Raw genomic sequence first — 19303 nt, forward strand, 5'->3', positions numbered from 1 at the left:
ATCCATTTTTTATTTTTTTTAATTTTTATTTTATTTATTTACTCTATAAATACTCCTATTTCATACTCATTTCAATCACAAACACACATCTATTCCTCTCTATTTCCACCCCAATTTTCATCTCAAATCAACTATATTTTCCTTCTCCCAAATTTAATCAAACTAATGGATCCTTATGAACAAATGCGTCAAATATTGGAACAATCACTTGAAGAAGATCGACGACGAGAGGCGGAAGAAGCCGCGCCACCCCAACGACGCTCCCGTACGTACATCCATCGTAACCGGGAGGAAGCCGCCGCAAGGTTAGTACGCGACTACTTCTGCGATAACCCGGTTTGGGGAGATACGTACTTCCGTCGCCGTTTCCGCATGGGGAAACCGTTATTTCTCCACATCGCGAATACTTTGGCAGCCCGGGAAGAGTTCTTCCAGGAAGGGTTCGACGCGGTCGGCCGTCCCAGCCACACGACGCTGCAGAAATGTACTGCAGCAATCCGCCAGCTTGCAACTGGACAAACGGCCGACATGTTCGACGAATACCTCCACATCGGAGACAGCACTGGGCGAATGTGCTTGCTCAAATTCTGCCAAGGCGTCCGGGCAGCCTTCACCGACGAATTTCTCCGAAGGCCAAGCACGACCGATTGTCAGTTCCTGCTCAACCTTCACGAAACAGTGCACGGATTCCCCGGAATGCTCGGCAGCGTCGATTGCATGCACTGGAAATGGAAGAATTGCCCGGTGGCGTGGAAGGGGTCCTACACGATCCGCCACAAAGGCACCCACCCAACCGTTATACTTGAGGCCGATGCCGACTACCGCCTTTGGATCTGGCACGCGTACTTCGGGGTCCCCGGGTCGAACAACGACGTAAACGTGCTCCACCAGTCCGACCTCTTGACCGAAGTTTTGGATGGTAAAGCGTCGGCCATCAACTTCGTCGCCAACAACCGGCTTTATAAAATGGGGTACTATCTCGCCGATGGCATCTACCCGAAGTGGCCTACCTTCGTGAAGACGTGCAGTGGGTCTGCGAACCCAAAACAGACTCTTTTTGCGCAGAAGCAGGAGGCTGCTCGCAAGGATGTGGAGAGGGCGTTCGGGGTTCTCCAAGCGCGCTTCAACATCATCAAAGCCCCGGCTCGTACGTGGTTCATGGAAAACATGGTCGACATCATGTATACGTGCATAATCTTGCACAACATGATTGTCCAAGACGAAGGACCCGAGGCGGGAAATTGGTTCGACGACGAATCCCCCGGAAGCTCAACCGCAAGTAGTCCGCCTCGAAGTGGAGCGCATCCGTCTATACAAGAACGGTTATCTATTCGTGCAAGGACACGCGACTCTAGTGCCCACATCCAACTCCAACATGATCTAATTGAGCACATTTGGGCAAATTTTGGCGGATGAAATTTTTAAAATTGTGTACTTTTATTTTTTTAGGATTTTAATTGTGTGTTTTTTATTTTTTTACGTTTAAGTTGTAATTTTTTTTAATGTTGTGTGTTTTTTAATAAAGTGTGTTTGTTTTTTAAAGTGTGTTTATTTAAATTGAATTGGGTTGGAAATAAAAAAAAAAGAAATTGAATGAATAGTAATTTAAGGAACGGTTAAGGAACGGAGGGTTGCAGGTTCCGTTCCTTAGTTAAGGAATGGAGTAAAAAAGTACAGTGGGACCCTCAAATAGTGGTTTAAGGAACGGTATAGGAACAGCGTTGTGGATGGCCTCACGACGGGGTACTCCATGTAAATTATAGTAGTAGTTTCAAATTTATTAGTAGCGGCAGAGTTGGATACAAGAACTTTCAGTGCATAGTACAACTCAAAACTGAAAAGAAAAAAAAAGAACTACACAGAAATAAACTAATAGTACAAGAAAGTCAAACAAAAAATTGCAATAAACATGAGTAATGTCTCAAAAATACTTAGGTTAAGATCATTTATTTATTTGATCAACAATCCACTTCATCAATAAATCATGTAAATTATAGTAGTAGTTTCAAATTTATTAGTAGCGGCAGAGTTGGATACAAAAACTTTCAGTGCATAGTACAACTCAAAACTGAAAAGAAAAAAAAGAACTACACAGAAATAAACTAATAGTACAAGAAAGTCAAACAAAAAATTGCAATAAACATGAGTAATGTCTAAAAAATACTTAGGTTAAGATCATTTATTTATTTGATCAACAATCCACTTCATTTTAAATAAATCATGTGATCATTTATCACAAGTCAGCATATCAAATCTAAAAGCAGATATAAGAGTGTCCACTATAGTAGGACGCGGCTATAGCCGCGTCTTGGGGGCGGTGGACGGCGGTGGGCGGGCGGCTATAGTGGGGAAGGTGGGCGGACAACTTTTGGGGCTATTGGGGGGGGCGGACGCGAGATAGCCGCGTTCGCGGCGAGGACGCGGCTATTGGAGGGATGTGAAAATGTGGAATTTTGTATTTGAAATTTTGGGGCTATTGGAGGTGTCCACTATAGTGGCGGAAATAGAATTTTGGGGCTATGGACAATAAAATTGGGGCTATGGATAAAAACTGGGGCGGGGCTATTGGGCGTGTCCGCCTTATAGTGGATACTCTAAAGCTTATGCACAAAAAGTAGAAATCATAGTAGCTATCAGAAAAATAAAATGAGCTGCGTTTATCCATAAAATGCGAATATTTTAAAATAATGAAATAATGAGCTGTGTTTTTCCGCTGTTTTCTTGATTACGTGCAACGACCTTCCAATTTTGAGTAAGTCCTCACACATTTGTCCCAGCGAAAAAAGTAAACTCCGAGCACCAATCTTTAATCAATGAGTGTAGCCTCACTACATTTTGCAGTAAAGTACGTAACAAGAAAACAAAAAATATAGGGCATGGAATAAAAAATATAAATGTAGTTGATATGAAGTCAGAACCTTGAGAATTTCAATAATGGCAATCAAGATCTTCTTCTGCAACTTGAATTTTTTTTCATAATTGCAGTCTACGTTAGTATAAAACAAATTCAACTTGACCACATTGTAACTCTAAATGCCTTTATATATATGAATGTATCTCGTTCACCATTGAGCTATATAAATTATTAAAAACGATGAAAATATATTCAGTCTATTATTAGGGTGGAACAAAAACTTAGACAAATTGATAATATATCGTGCATAGTTCAATAGCTCAAGTTCGATAATACTCTGTTCCGCCCAACTTGACTCATTTTTTGGATACGCTTATTTAGAAATTTAAGTAATTATATCTACAATTGTAGAGCTCATATATTTAATAAATCTAATGTAAAATAATAATGAAAATTGAAAATGGATCAGCCAATCCACAAAGAAAAATGATTCAAATCAATAAAGTAGAAGATATATTTTTAAAACTCGATTTAATTTGTAGTACTATTGTACAAGCACATTCACCATCTAAATTCATGAAATGAAATACTCCTACAACATAAGCCAAAGTGGGACAACTTTCTGAAAAATATAAGTATCCTGAAATCAAATTAGTATCTTACTCTATTATAAAGTAATAATAAAATATTAGGCTTAGCCCGAAACCAGAATATTCATATTTGGAAATTGCATATGTTGGAGTGGATTAGATTAGGCCCTACAAAACTAAGCACCTGGGGAGTGGGCCCAGCCTACCCCACCCCATATGATTTTCAGATATAAACCATACCCTAATCAATCTAATTCTCTAATTATAATTTTTTAAATGAATGCTTTAAACCAAGGAGATGGTAAGCATAGAGTTCGACAAAGTAGGAGACAAAAACCACATAACATCTATACATATATAAAAATGTTATCTATACATATATAAAAGGAGAGTTTTAGGGATATTTACAAAACTGCCATTTTAATTTAAAAATTATGATTTAATTAAAATTAATTTTTGGTAATGAATTCAAGGGAGTTAATGAATAAAAATAAATATGATAGTGTATTCTTGAATTCCCAACCCTTTTTTCTTCCCACTCATTTATGCTACGTATTACTTTTCTAAATCTCTTTCAACTTCTTTTCTCCTATAAATTCTGGTGTAGCTGATGATAATGGATATGGGTGAACGCTTGCAAAATCTCTTAGTAATCTGGCGAGGAAGGCTCTCGACTTGCTAGGCGAGCGCTAGGGTTGGTTCGATATTGTGATCAGTACGTTTAACATACCATGGACGGTTTCAAGCTTCGAGAGAGCCTGGAGATGGATTTGCCCCCGTCATACCAGCTTGCTTAATCGAGAGAGATAGACTAGGGGTTCATATGAACAATGAGAATGGAGTTCTTATTTTGCATGATGTACACTATCCTATCAGAAGATCATTGTCTAAAACACATTCTTTATGTACATTATAGTAAAAAACAAGTACATGCGCATTAGGTTTTATTTTGAAATTTATAAATTTCTTAGTAGTTAATCCTATATTTAGATAATTCCTATATATACATTTAAAATATGTTTTGACTTTATTAAATACTATTTGAATATTCTGATTGTTGTTTCAATAATATGCCTATAAACTTTCTGCATTATACATTTTCTAATTACTAACCTCATCATCCAATTACGATTTAATTTTTATATTAATATATATCTTTTTAAAGGAAATATAATATACCGTGCATAGCACGAGAGAGATACTAGTTAAAAATAAAACAAGAGAACAGAACTTCTCAAAGTGTAACAAATTAAAGGGCAACACAAAGTAAAAGCATCAAAATCAAAGTAGTAGGAGTATATAATATCGGTCAAATGAACTGAAACAAAAAGACCAATGTACACATAAAAACAATTGATGAAATTGTACCATAACTATTATTCCTACAAGAAAAAAACTAAATTATAAATTTTGGGGACATAGTTTATTATTTGTGTTCCAATAATAGGTCAGATCTATACCAATATTTAAGCATAATCATATGTTACTCTAATTTAGTGGTTTTCTTTAATTTCGCAATTAAAAGTAATTATGTTGTGAGTAAAATTGGATAAAAAAATGGTGGTGCATAGCATATATCCATTGTAAGTGAATATTTCCCCCTTTTTTACTTTATCTCTCTTTTCCCTTTCAAGAATAAAAGTTACTCCGTATTACACAAAAAAAATGACCGCACATGATTTCTTTTATCTTTTACTTTTTTTTTTCTTGTTTTAATTTTTACAGTTTGCATGTAGCAAAAGTGACAAAATGAAGAAAATACTCAACCACGAAATAAAAGGGCATAATATACACCACTATAGTATTTGTCTAAATATCAAGACAAAATGCCCTAATTAGGAGTTCAGAAAATCAACTTCCTCCTAGGCAAGGTTGGGCAACATTGCCTTGTTACTCGACTCCAATGCCGCTAGATCTCTTATCGCCTCGCCGATGAGATCCTTGAATACGAGTCGTTCAATGTCCAAGATCATCTCGGACATCTCCAAAGGGCAATCCTCCCAGCCGGAGATCCCATCTCCGGCCAGGTCTTTCTTGAGGACGCCACAAATGGTGTCGAACATGTCTTGAGCCGCGTCCCTCTCCCTCACTCTTTGGAACTCTGACCACACCTTGTCCAGAGATGATGGCCCGTGCTGGCCCCACATGGCCACCTTCCATGGAGGCAACCGCCTATTCCTGTCAAGGATCTCATGCACCGTGTCGAAGATCAACTTCCTTTGCAGCCTCGACACTTTGCACCTATCCTTTCCCTTAAGACGCCGTTGCTTCTCTAGCAAAGAGAAGACGTCCGACTCGTGTGGGAGGTAATGGGATGCCCTTACGATATCGGACACGTACACGAAATCTTCATCTCGCAATGAGACGATCTCGGAGCTCCAGTCCTCGACCAGTTCAATACACTCATCTGTTTACATCATTCAAACATCATACTATTAATTTGATGCAGTTTATGTATGCAATAGTAACATTTTCCAAGTTTTTGTAGCTTAATTTGAGATTTTTTTATGACATTGATAGTGAGGAGTTCACTCCAACAACAAGTATGAGTCGTTTTCAATTGATTATAAATCCAACAAAACTACCATCAATGTGTAGGTGACGCATATTAATTTTGTTTAAGTTCTTGTTAGTCCTGCTTGAAGGACATACCAAAATTTAACTAAAATTTGTGATAATTTAACTAAAAATTGTAATTTTTCTTCCCATAACGTTTAATATTATTAATGCAACTTAACATAAATTAATGAAGTTTGTACCTTTGAAATCAATACAACGTCTTGCCGTGATGGGTGAAGGGGAGGACTCGTCCTTGTACAAGGACGAATCAAGAACTGACACGGGGCTCGACTGCATTTCGGTTGCATTCATTTCCGCTATGCTGTGAAGCAGCTTATCACACCTCTCTAACAAGCTGCTGCTTCGCTCCCCCTCGCTTTTACACCTCTGCAATTTCGCATTAATCAGATAATTACTTTTTAATTAATCTCTAATTAACATCCGTTAATCACAATTACCTCTGTATCCGTGGATGTGGTCACAATACTGCTACCGGAAATCGACGACGATTCATCCTCTCCGCCGCTTGCCTTCTTCTCTTTCCGATTGATCTCCGCCGCTGATTTACTGTTTCTCGGATTGAGCTTTGGAGAATGAACCGGAGGGAGCCGCCGGTTTGACGCTGAGTTGGACCGCCTTCCGAATGCAATGCCTTCGGTTCCGTTCGTGGTCGGATTTCGACCGTTGTGTGGCGTATTCCGGTCACGGCGGGGGCTCATCGACGGTGAATTTTCTGAGGCGAGACCGCACGCCTTCCGTCCGCCGCTGCGATTATGAATCGGCGATCTCGACGGTTTCATCACGACGATCGGGGAATCGTCGAAGACGAAGGTGCGTTGGGGGATTTGGTGTAGCTCGGAGTGTTTTCTGGAATGTAGAAGTCCTTTGAGATGGAGAGCTTCGAGGATTTGCTTCAATGTTTCCAAATCCTTGGACGGCTCTTCAATTCCTCGCAGTCTCAGTCGGTTTTCGGTCTCACCGTAGAGAGAAACCGCCTGTTTTGCCTCGGGGAAGAAGTCGCCGGAGTCGATGAAGCTTTTGCGTTGAAATCCGCCGCCTCTGTTGAATGCTTTCGGCGTATCAATTTTAGCAGCATTCTTCAGCAGATGATTTATCGGATCTGAAAACAGGAGTGATTCGTCAGCGGCGGCGGTTTCGGAAGCCTGATTGGAGGAGAAATCGACGAATCGCGAGTGGAAGAGATCTCTGGAGACTCTCGAGGCGGAGGCGGATCTTCGGAGCTCCGACGTGGTTTCCTCCTCCGGCAACGGCTCCAGCCCCATGAGCCTGGCGATGACGCTGGGAGAGCGTTTATGCAGTGTTTGGTCGCTCTCATCGCCGTCGGCGGCGCGGATTTCCTTGGGGTGGAGGCCGCCTTTGGCATCGGTGGTGGCTCTGCTGTCGAGCGACAGACGCGGGGGTTCTTTGCCGAATTTCCACTTGGCGGCGGCGCCTTCTTTCATCTGGAAATCGGGGCTAGGTGAGGTCAGCAGCGGAGTTCTAAATTCCGTCGAGATCGCCGGCGAAGGTGGGGCAGATTTCTCCAATTCCGACGCAGAATCAAACGCCTGAAACAAGTGGTGATATTTGATATTCATATTTAATTAAGCGTGGAGAGAAGGAAATGGTGAGGTGATGGTACCGATGAGGGAGGGAGGCGCTTGGCGGCGGAAAAGTGGCGTTTGCCGGAGAGAATCTGGTGGCGATCGAAGATTTGAAGGAAGACGGTCATACAGCCCATTTGTTTCCCCATATGCTTCTCCAAGCTCTGCTCGTTCATCATGCCTGCTGATATCTCGCCGGCGCTGACGTCAAACTCCGGTGACTCCCTCTCCCTCTCTCAAGCACACACGCACAGCACACTTCAGTCACCTATGTTAGCTTCATATTTGGGAGCTCACTCTCTCTCTCTCCCGCTTTCTGCTCTTTTAAAGGAGAAATTGCGCAGGTGGAAGAAGGGTTTTGCTATATCCACGCGCCCATTATTTGACTTTTATCAAAATTAAGTTCCCTAAATATAAAACAAAATATTTCATCCAACAGTCATTAACTATAATAAGTTGACTAAGCTCGATTTTAAAATATACTACTACCTTGCTTTTATTTTCTAAAAATATAAATTATTACTATTTCTTAAATGTGTGTTATTACTTGAACTATCTTAAAAGTCTCTATTTTTATGAAAAAATAGAATAGAAGAAGCATAAAATAAAATGACAGAAAAAAATTAGTGAAATATAGATTTTATTTTTATATTAATTTTATAATAAAATATTAATAAAATGGGTTAGAATATAGGATTCATTATCAAAAAAATAGTATCATGACAAATATTAACGGAATGATGAAAAAAAACTAGCGACAAGTAATGACGAATAAAGAAAATAGCTTATAAGAGCATCTCCAATGGCGGACGTCTGGTCGGACATCCGCGACGGGCGACCGGGACGTCCGCCATTGTAACAAAGCAACTCGGATACGGATGTCCCGTATGGACGTCGGATGTCCTCGGATATCCGGGCGACGGGCGGGCGGACGTCCGGGTCGGACGTCCGAGTTTATTTTTTTTTAAACTCTATATATATATTTTTGGGTGGTATGACTATATTTTTTGGGTTATATTTTTTGTATGACTATATATTTTTTTCTTTTTTATTATGTAATTTTTTTTAATGAAGCATTCGCAATTTTCCCGTATTTCGTGTCAAAATTATAATTCCGTTACGTAATTAAATAATTATGATTTTTTTTATTGCGGGAAGTACTAGTGGGAAGGGCGGTGGGAAGGGCGGATTGTGCACGGGAAGTTCTAGTGACGTGGCAGTGAGATGTGAAGTCCTAGTGACGTGACAGGAGGTGTTTTTGGGAAGTCATAGTGGATGTTCGAATGGGACATCCGTGCATTGGAGATGCTCTAAAAATTACAATATCTCCTTTTTTATAGGTTATAATTGCTTCTATTCGGTCACCAAAACAATTTTTTTAGTATATTATTAAAATTATATTTTTGAAATCTTTGTTACTATTATATTATTAGTAATTTGGATCTTCTTATCTATTAATATTAATTCAACTATTTTTTTACTCTTTGTAGTATTAAAATTTTTGTTATCCTAGAATATGATAATATTGAAAATTGTAAAGTACTCCTACTAAGTAGTACTTCATGTGTTTGGTTTGTGAATAATAAATTATTCGTTTGAGTATAAACTGAAATATATAAAACAAAGTCTATTCAAAAAAATTAATCATGGACATTGTATAAAAGAATTTCTATTTGAAAAAGCAACAATTGTTTTTATACGAGTTTTAAGAGGCGTTAAAAATTCGAATTATCTCAATTAAAGTTGTTCAATTTTTTTTATTTATCAATTTGTTTCTTCATTTCTTTTTCTATTTAGGACCCACATTATGTGTGTTAACTATTGGACTTTATTCTATAAAAAAGTGGTCTTTTTAGCCCCACAGTATGAAAAGTGGAAACTATGGCATTAGTCATTACCAATGGATTTCTATATAAAAACAAGATTTGGTCTCTCTCTAATCCTTTTCTTATGCATGCAACTATTTTATATGGCATGATACAAGCTTAAATAATACTTCATCTGTCTTATTGAAAATGATTCATTTTTCTTTATTAGTTTGTTCTATCTAAGATGACCCACTATTAAAAGTGGAAACATTCTTCTCTACTTTATTCTCTTTCTCTTACTTTACTCTCTCCACTTCACACATAAAATAAAGTTACGTAAATTCTCGTGCTGCCCAAGGAAGGAGTTATCTTCATTGGGGCGAATGGAGTACTATAAGCTAAGCAAATACTACAACCTAAATAAATGTTTTTTACTAAAAGAAACTCATATACCAGTAGATATTTTTACCATTTTGTTTAAAGAAAAGATAGAACTCAAAGAAGTCGAGTAAAATCCGCAACTATATTTTTGATTCCCAAGTTACTTTCATCTTCTCTTTTTCTAGATTTGTTGTCACATTTTCATACTACTGTGGACAATTTTGTTGGGAGCAGCAGACAAATATGTCTGCAAACGAAGAAACAGTAGTTTGAATTCATACATCACATAATTCATCTCATTTTCCAAAATTATCACATGAGACAGATTCATTCATGGCATACACTGTAAAATGTCAGTCTTCATCTTCTTCAATCTTCTATTTCATGTCGTTTCACCTCTGCCTCTGTCACCCAATTTACCAATATAAATTTACACACACACAATAAATTTACAGACACTTGAAATCCAAATATAGGATACTGTGTGTGAATTTCCAAATTATAAATGAGTCAAAATATTTTGACAGATAGTAAGGTAACAAAATCTTTGGAAATTGAGGAAAATAATGATTCAACTGAAAGCAGTTGTACATACAGATAAAATCCCAATTTTTTCTCACATTTTTGTACAACAAACAATAATAAATGTGAATTGAAATCTGACAATCTCCAGTGATCGGCTTTGAATTATTGCGTCAATGTAAATGCACATTATTTGTTAAATATTTACGTACAATAACAGAATTTATTGCATGTTTCTTTTATAGTCTATTCACTCCATAATGATGGAATCTACCCTTTTCTTTTTATTTCTTTTATTACGATTTAATCTATTGCAAATAGTCGGAAAATTTATAAAATGACCAATGAAATAATTTTGAGATTTTTCTTAATTGTCTGATGACAATGAATTATGTCATGCTATGTGTCTGAATTTATTAAGGAGTCTCTTTAAAACTTTTGGGCTTTAGAAAATTTATAGTTTAATTGGTTAAGATGATAGTGATATGTTGCCAATATAAATATCCAGTGGCTAATTGTGTACCTATATATGCAGTAATTAGAAATAAATCACTGTATATGATTGACTAATTGTAACAATATTTGTAAATGAGAAGAGGTTAATAATTATACAAAAGTGGAGTTGAATGATCTTCATTAATAGAAGTAGATAGGTGCACGTTTAGCAATTTACTCAAAGAGAGATGAATTAATAGGGATAGTTAGCAAAAAATAAAATTCAAATGTCCTTTTCATTATTTAAATAAAAAAATGTATTATTTGATAACTGCCTCTTAAATATTCGATGACCAAACAAGATCTATTACTTTTTTCAGTTTTTCATTTGTTTTCTAATTTTTTATGTAGAAAAATTACACATTATACGTTTTCATTGATTTAGGCACATATTTGTAAAGGTGAAAGTGATTTTTCGAAACCTCTAATTATATTATTAAAATTAAAACATAAAAACAAACAAATAAACCTTTTGCTACACGTATGGACGATATTTAGTAAGAGAGCGAAGTTTTTTTTCTAAATTTTCCTATGTTTTAACCGAAATTGACATTTGAATACATGTTACGGTTTCAAATTTTTTTGGATTGAGAATCATATCGGTGGAACTGATAGGCCATCTTGTTCAGGCCGTGATATGTGGTTCGTCCCTTTTGCCGTTCTTCATTTTTATAATTCGACAAATATCTAAGTTTTTTTTATAAATTTTAAAATTAGTTATGTTCTCTTTTATTTTAGCGGTTGTAAAATTTCCCGCAACTACAAACTCCTATTTTGGAACATTGTTTATAAAACAATTATCAACAATACAATTATATCTTCAAAAGTTCATAATTCTTAACACTTTGTCTTGTTCGTCGGTGCCTAGCGAATTGAAGCGTTCTTACACACGAATAGTAAGTTGTTTTATTTTTAGGAACAATACGTCAACCCAAAAGCACTGGCTGAGACATAATTTGTCTTGCGAAAAAATAGTTTCCCTCGTCTCGACTTACAATCGATTTGTTTTATGTTTAGAGCATCCACAGTGGGACGCCCTAAGGGGCGCCCTAAAGCCCGCCCTATGCACCGTCACGTCAGCATTTTATCCTCCTCCCCTTCCACCTGCAGTGGGGCGCCCTAAGGCGCACCCTAAGCATTTTACTATTGTTTTTTTAATTAATTTAAATGTTATGAAATATATATAAAGAGTTTAAAAATTAATCAAAAAGTTACAAATGAATGGTGAAGCTGGGGTATATATATAACAAATTTTTCGAATTAAAAAAAAAAACTAATACGCGTTACATCGTCCGCGTCGCCCACAGTGGGCGGACGATGGCGCGGACGATGCCCTATCGTCCGCACTTCGTCCGCGGACGACGCATCGTCCGTCGTCCGCGGAGCCACAGTGGCAGACGATAGCACGCCCAATGCCCCACTGTGGATGCTCTTATACAACTTTGCAATTTGCATTCTATTTTTATTCTTCTTTTACTAATAATTTGAGGAGTGTATGACCCTATTTATAAATTTACTTATATTTCTAGAAGAACTTCTATCCTATAAATGCTAAATACAAGCACTTAATCCAATGAATTTCACTTAGCTTTCCCTCCAAATCAAGACCTAATTAAGTTAAATTATCTAAAATCAAGGTCCAGGCAAGTTGCAACTTTGAATAACTCAACTAGTATTAATTTTGTTCAAGAGACCAAGGCAAAACGTTTAGTGCCCCCAAAATACTGATCAGTCAAATTAACATTTAACCGAGTTCTTAATTTCGGTTCTAAAAAACAATCTTATTTTCCTAATTTTAAATTATTTAATTTCGAATTTGGGAATGTGTGACATCGTTTAACTTTAATCACATGCAGATACAATACAATTATCCAAATTTGGGTCGGCCCATTATAAATTCTAATTATTCTTCGCAATTATTTTATGAAAGGAAATTATGTACTCCTTTTATTTTTTCCTCACTATAATAGTCCCACATCTAAAAATATAAATAATCATATGAAAATAAATTTGTAAAATGCCACATAACTCGAAGAAATTTTTTTATCCCAAATTTATATTAGGCCCATTTCAAACAAATTGAACCTAAAAGGCCCATGTATTATCTTCTAAAGATGGTTTCTAGCCATCGCAAATACTATAAATTCGGCCCATTTCTAACGAATCTATCAATATATAAAGTGGGAGTTTTGTGGAAATTTTTAGAATGCCAGTTTTGCCTTTTTTGGCGGGAAGCTGAGCAATATTACAGCTGATTAGTTGATTTTTTTGCACCATTTTCTGTCATTGTGGAGCTTATGTCTGACCAGTTTGTATGAACCGCGATTTTGCTGCTTTTTAGGATGTAACCTACTGTTAGTGTCATAGACTTTTCTAAAAAAATACCTATTCTATTACAATATATATATACTTTCGATTCTTCCAATGCACATGTGCCTGATTCATTCTTCAGTTTCCAATGCAATTTATCCCTGAAAAAAAATTCTTCATATGTTAACATTCATATTTAAAATCTTTCATGTATACAAATTAAAAAATAATTTTGAAATTCAGCTTTTGAAGAAAACAGGAGAAAGTGTGAGAGCCTAAAAAATATCACAATCTTTCCTGAATTAATAATTGTACAATGCAGAAAGATTTAAAAGTATATAAATTGAAATTTTTAATATGAAATTCGTGTCTATAAAGAAAATGGGAGAAAGGGGCAGTAAAGAAAATGGGAGAAAGACGTAGTATGGAAATGATTTAAATGTGAAATCAAATATTATTAAGTCTAACTTATACATCATGTATTCAGATTCGTATGTAATTACTTTGACAGACTGTAATATTATTATGTGTAGCCTTTTTTTAATCTAAATGGGTCGTTTATTTATAGCATGTAGTTACTTTTTTGTTGTCATTTGGGTTCGAAAATTTTGATTCAGGTGTATTTACAAATCCTAATGTTATTCACTATTAGTAGAATAGATTTATAAGCACTAAATAGTGTCTGAAAGTATTATCTGATTAATATATTATATCTGGGACAAATGAAATAATTGAAATGTCTTGTTCATCATTTTGTTTTTTTTGGGAACTACACTTTTTCAAGGGAGTACAGGCCCAGCTTCCATCTCTCTATAAATACCATGTTCTCTCATATTTATAATTACTCACCTACGTTCACTCACCAACATTCACTCAGCAATATCCCAACTCGGTTTTTGGTGGTTCTATTCTTTCCATGAATCTTCTATCCATGAATGTCTATCATACTCCTATTTTGTTTTTCAGCCATTAATATGTTTTTGTAACATTGCAAGATCTATAGCAGATGTTTATTTAATGCTATTTATCGTTCTTCTTTGCAACCTATATCTTAGTTAACGTGTTCAGTTTTAGTCATCATGTAATGCATAGTTTTTCTATCATTCCATGTTCACCTATATCTAGATGTTGAGCATAGAACGGACCTTTGTTTATGCCTTCATGATGCAATGTTCAAATCCAAGGTTGGTAAACAGTTTATAACCTACAAAAATGGAACTGAGGAATGATTGAAATATTTTTCTTACCAATTTTGCTTTTCTGAAGTAATTATCTTCCTTCTATTTTATGAAAACTTTGGGTGACATTTCTTCTGTTCCCATGAAGTATTCTTATGCACAACATCTTCCCTGGTCAAAAAAGACGGAGTTAAATTTCAATGTTGATTGGTTGTTAAATTTTTTTCCCTGAAATACTTCTCTCGCAGATTTATATTTCTTACCATAGTGACATTTCTGAAGTAAACTCTTTCTTTCTATTTTGATAGACGTTTCTTATCTTCCATATAATCTCATTTTCTTCAGAGTTCAGATTATTCCTTGCAAAAAAATAAGCAGTTAGTTTAACTGTTCATTGATTTATTTGTTTTCATTGTTTAGCTAAATCTCAGGTGTGACTTGATTTGTTTTCTTACCATAGGTTCATTTGTTAAGTAATGACTCCCTTTATCACCTAGATTAACAATCTTCGCCAGGCAATTGCTTGGTCCATCAACCGAGTCTGGTGCGCTCATGTTTATGAAGATGTACCTGAAGATTAAAATTCAATAGTTTAGAGTGTGTATTCCATGATTATAATGTATATTGTTCTACCAAATTTACTAGGAAATAAATTAAATAATGTAAAATACCAGTTGAATAAATATATATTTCTGTTAGCATATGTTATGTTTTTGCATTACAGGGAACAAGAAGTCAAGCTACTTTTCCTAATAACTTAATCCAGAATAAGGCTTCTCAGCTTGGGAAGCCCTTGGATCATCCGAATGAAGTGGTAACTATTTTCCAGTCAAGCTCTCCCTCATCTATCATTGCCAAATCATCCAAGGGTTTGCTTTTTAATGACTTGTTCTATTTTTCATTGGCTATCCTCATTCTCGATAACATCAACTATAAGAAAAAGATATTACAATTATATTATACTTACTCCCTTACTTACCCAAGTGCAGTGGAATATCATGCCAGGGGAAATCTCAAATCTATGACAAGCAATCACATAACTTGTCATCGATATAACGCACATTACATAGCCATCATCCATTAATTCCAAATAAACAACCAATTTAATTTGAATTTAATGGAAGAAGTATGAAAAAGATTCAAAGAGTCAAATAGTGCTTGATTCTATACGAAACCATTGTAAAATTATGTCCTAATTCTTCCATTTTTTAAATCTATTTATGAACAAAAAACTTAGACTTGCAATTTTTGTGTTGCATAGTATGGTATATTACACAAAAATTTTACCTTTTTGAAATTGGACTGTATGATTTAGCCCCAATCTTTTAGGATTTTGCTTTTCTCCCAGTCATTGTTGTTGGTTTTGTTGTAACCTGAGAGCCGATGTTTGAGTTGGCGACCGTTCGCGTTCTCCATCTCTAATGGTCGAAAGCCGACCATTGGGTCTATGAATCTGTAAAATAGTAGTTGAAATTAGCTAGAATCGTTCTACTTTTCGACGATTTGTCGTTATTTTGTTAATTTTTTTGAACTTTGCTTCGATTTACCTGAAATCGGTCGTATTCCGTTTGGTTCGGCGGTATTTCTCAGTCTAGGGTTTTCAGTTTGATTCCTACGTCGATCTTTTGTTGTAGCTTCTGACCGCTATTCTAAGCATCGTCGACTACGGTTTTCATAGGGAGATGTCAGCGCGTTTTGGGAAGGAGACGGGGCGATTCAGTCCTTCATGGTTAGATGGCGCGGTTTGCTCCTGTTGACGACGATGATTCAATCGTCGGAGGAAGATCGTAGAGTCGTCGAATTTCTAGGGTTTGTGTGTGTCGGCGCCACGAGGAGAGAAGAATGGTGAAAAAATGAATTTATATGTTGTAATAATCAAGCTTAGAAATCCCTAAGTATGATTAATTTAATTAGTTGTATACTCTCCTAATTAAAGCAACTGCAAAGTGTAATTATAAATTATTTTAATTAATCAGTAATTGGGCTAATGTTGTGGGCTATTTTGTATGCATAACATTTGGGCCATGGGTATTATTTATTTGGGTTGTTGTGTACTGGCAGGTACATAAACTTTTATTGGGCTCTTTTTTTTTGGAGCTTTTTGGATATTCTAATTCTAATATTATTAGAATTAAATCCTTATATTAATTTTTTTATTTTTGTTTAACATATTTGGATGTTTTTTTAATTTACAGAAAATTAAATTTGAATTATACTCCTTTAGTCCCATAAAAATAAGGACATTTTTCACTTTGTGATGTCCTATAAAAGTATCCCTTTTATTTTTGGTGACTTCTTTCTCTCTAATAAAGTGGCCACCGTTCTCCACTAACAACACTATGATTATTTTTTTTCTTTATATCTCTCTCTTACTTTATCAATTGTGTATTAATTCTCATGCCATCTCAAAAGTTCATATTTTTATGGTACGGAAGGAGTATTTTATTTATTTTGGTCGTATTAATAATTATTTATTTATCGTAGCCGATGTGGATGCTCTGTTGAAAGTCCTATTATCTGAACTGATGTTGTTCGTGGTGAATATAATTCATGTATTTTGAATGAGAGTAATTTCGTTTCGTCAAATTTAAATCGAGATGAAGGCAATTTTAAACACTCTTTTTTATGAATATCATTAATTTTATATATGCATTTATGAATCCCACTTTTTCATGAAAGACTTTTATATTCAGCATATGTTTATACTAAAAATATAAATTTGTTAACTAAATTTATAATCATATAATTGTTATAGTGTTATGAATACTTATTGTAATTAACATATATCCATAACATTATTATATTTTTTTTTTCTCACTACTTATCTTAGAATTTTTCTTTATTATTTGAAAATCTTATGTCTCGTGCATAGCACGGGTAATAACACTAGTTAAACACTAAACATCAGTATAATTATAATGTAATTGCATTTAATTTTAATAACTGTTAAAATGTTACACCTATAACATAATTAATATTTCTTGTTTCGATCGGCAGTTTAACTCATCTCCAAGTAATTAGTAAAACTAAGTTGTTTTATTTGTAAAACTAAGTCATTTTATAATTTTGTCAGAACAAACTTTACCAAAAAAAATTAGAATGTTGTAAATGCGAAATATATTAAAATTCATACTTTTTAAAGATCATATAAATATTACAGATTCAAATAAATTAAAATTAAATTATCGGCGTCAACTAACCATAATCAACTAAGAGTGGATTGCGCCTGAAGCAAAGGTGTGACTAGGAAGACTTTAAGAATAGCAAGTAGCAATATTTATTGGCTCTTTTTATTTGGTAATATTAGTAAAGTAATCTAATCTAAACCATGTAAGTTTATTTGTTTGCTTAATTTTTATCGACTAAGGAGATTATAAAATTATTAAAATAAGGAAAGTAGTTCTTGTTATTATGGTTATCTTAATTTTATTATGAGAAATATTTGTATGTTCATCAATTTAATTATCAGATATGGTTAATTAAATCTAATTTACTAATATTTACACGTTCATAAAATCTGGTTTTTTTCTTTAAAAATCCATATTTTTAATTATAAAAGTTGTTTTAAAAGAGTTTTTCTTATTATATGTTTCTTCCAAATTTCAAAGTCACAACAGAGTCAAGTTTGTGCTTTCATTATAAATTCTGTTTAATCCGGTGCCTTTGATTTAATTATCTTTAGTTTGTAATTACCTTTTAATTTGTTTTGATAATTTGTTAACAAGTATAACTCGATTTCCATCTTAATGTTATCTTTTACAAATAGGATTAAGACTTATTCTGCCTTATAAATAATAGCCATACTTTTTTCATAACTTTAAATTTTGTGTTGAATCAATTGGCTTTCTTTGTGACAAGTCGATGGCTGACGAGAAACGTTGTGACAAGTTGATGTGGCGCTTAGCTAAAATATTTATTATTGCTATAGTATGTGGAATGTGTTGTTCTTATTTTTATTGTTCAAGCCGGAGCATGTCTACGTACTACATTCGAGAATATTCCAGTAACCCCTCAAATCATAATACCTCCATTGTTATCGACATCAAATTCAAATATCTTCGTAATTCTTCCATTGATCTCAACATTACTTTGTAAGCTTCTCCACCATGGGGTACATCGGGAGGCTGTGATGGTACCTTGTGGGCCGTCGTGGGACGACGCGCAACAAAAGCTTTCCCATGGAGTTGAGGGTTGAGATGAACACCGGGTTGACACACGATGATAATTGCCATCCAGAGGCTCCGGCGATAGTTTCTTGTAATAGTTGATTTTTTTTAGGATTCTTATTTTGTTTTTCGTTTGATTTCATTCAAATTGCTTTTAGTTTTCGGATGAAATTTTCGATGTTTGTTGTTTAGTTCAATTCATATGATTTACGTGTTGGTTCCGTTAAAGCATGCCTAATTTCGATATTTGCTGTTTTAGTTCAAATTTGGCCCATTAAAGAAAATTTTAAAAACAGTATAATTTGGCCCATTAAAGCATGCCTCATCTCCAATTTTGTAAATAGTAACACTATATAGAAATGTTAAACAAACTTTACCATAAAAATCAAGAATATTGTAATTGCATGACATATTAAAATTCATATTTTTGAAAAGATCTTATAAACATAACAAATTCAAATAAATTATTGTCGTTAACTAATTCAATTGTCCAACCTGGAAATCAAAGAAGAGTGGATTGCGCCTAAACGAATGGTGTGATATTTGTTGGGTACTTGGGTCTTAACATTATAAATATATTGAATCATAAATTTTTTTTATCTATGAAAAGAAGGGAAAAGTTCATTTTTAATTATAAAAGTTGTCACTTTTCATTATGTACGCCGAAAGAAAACTCTTATACTCCATATATATTTGTTTCGAATTTCAAAGTCATAATAAAGTAAAGTCCAGATAAAAATAATTCGTTTGTGCTTTTACTATTAATAATTTGGTTAAACCGATGGCTTTGATTTAATTTAGTTTAATTTATTGGTTAATTATCACTACTCACTATG

General features: G+C 34.8%; 1 protein-coding gene and 1 long non-coding RNA gene across 3 annotated transcripts; both read right to left on the minus strand.

Moving 5' to 3' along the window:
* Window positions 1-5186: 5186 nt before the first annotated feature.
* Window positions 5187-7948, minus strand: LOC121767079 (protein LONGIFOLIA 1-like). Its single transcript, XM_042163281.1, has 4 exons — window positions 7646-7948; window positions 6462-7571; window positions 6204-6390; window positions 5187-5851 (listed from the first exon to the last, which is right to left on the minus strand). Exons 1-4 carry the CDS (start codon window positions 7784-7786, stop codon window positions 5307-5309), a joined length of 1983 nt encoding a protein of 660 aa, XP_042019215.1. The 5' UTR covers window positions 7787-7948; the 3' UTR covers window positions 5187-5306.
* A 5041-nt stretch (window positions 7949-12989) lies between these two features.
* Window positions 12990-16121, minus strand: LOC121771530. Of its 2 annotated transcripts, none has more exons than XR_006044063.1 (5): window positions 15849-16121; window positions 14757-15754; window positions 14565-14660; window positions 14371-14467; window positions 12990-13284 (listed from the first exon to the last, which is right to left on the minus strand). It is a non-coding gene; the product is annotated as an uncharacterized LOC121771530 (long non-coding RNA). The 2 variants fall into 2 exon arrangements; XR_006044060.1 differs by having other exon boundaries at window positions 14371-14472.
* Between the last annotated feature and the right edge of the window lie 3182 nt (window positions 16122-19303).

The sequence above is a fragment of the Salvia splendens genome, chromosome 2 (genome assembly GCF_004379255.2).
Source record: "Salvia splendens isolate huo1 chromosome 2, SspV2, whole genome shotgun sequence".
NCBI lineage: Eukaryota > Viridiplantae > Streptophyta > Magnoliopsida > Lamiales > Lamiaceae > Salvia > Salvia splendens.

Coding starts and splice junctions, on each gene's coding strand:
- LOC121767079 (XM_042163281.1), bottom strand. CDS start 7,786: ATGATGAACGAGCAGAGCTTGGAGAAGCATATGGGGAAACAAATGGGC. Junction 7,572..7,645: donor AGCGCCTCCCTCCCTCATCG/GTACCATCACCT, acceptor CACTTGTTTCAG/GCGTTTGATTCTGCGTCGGA. Junction 6,391..6,461: donor CCACATCCACGGATACAGAG/GTAATTGTGATT, acceptor GCGAAATTGCAG/AGGTGTAAAAGCGAGGGGGA.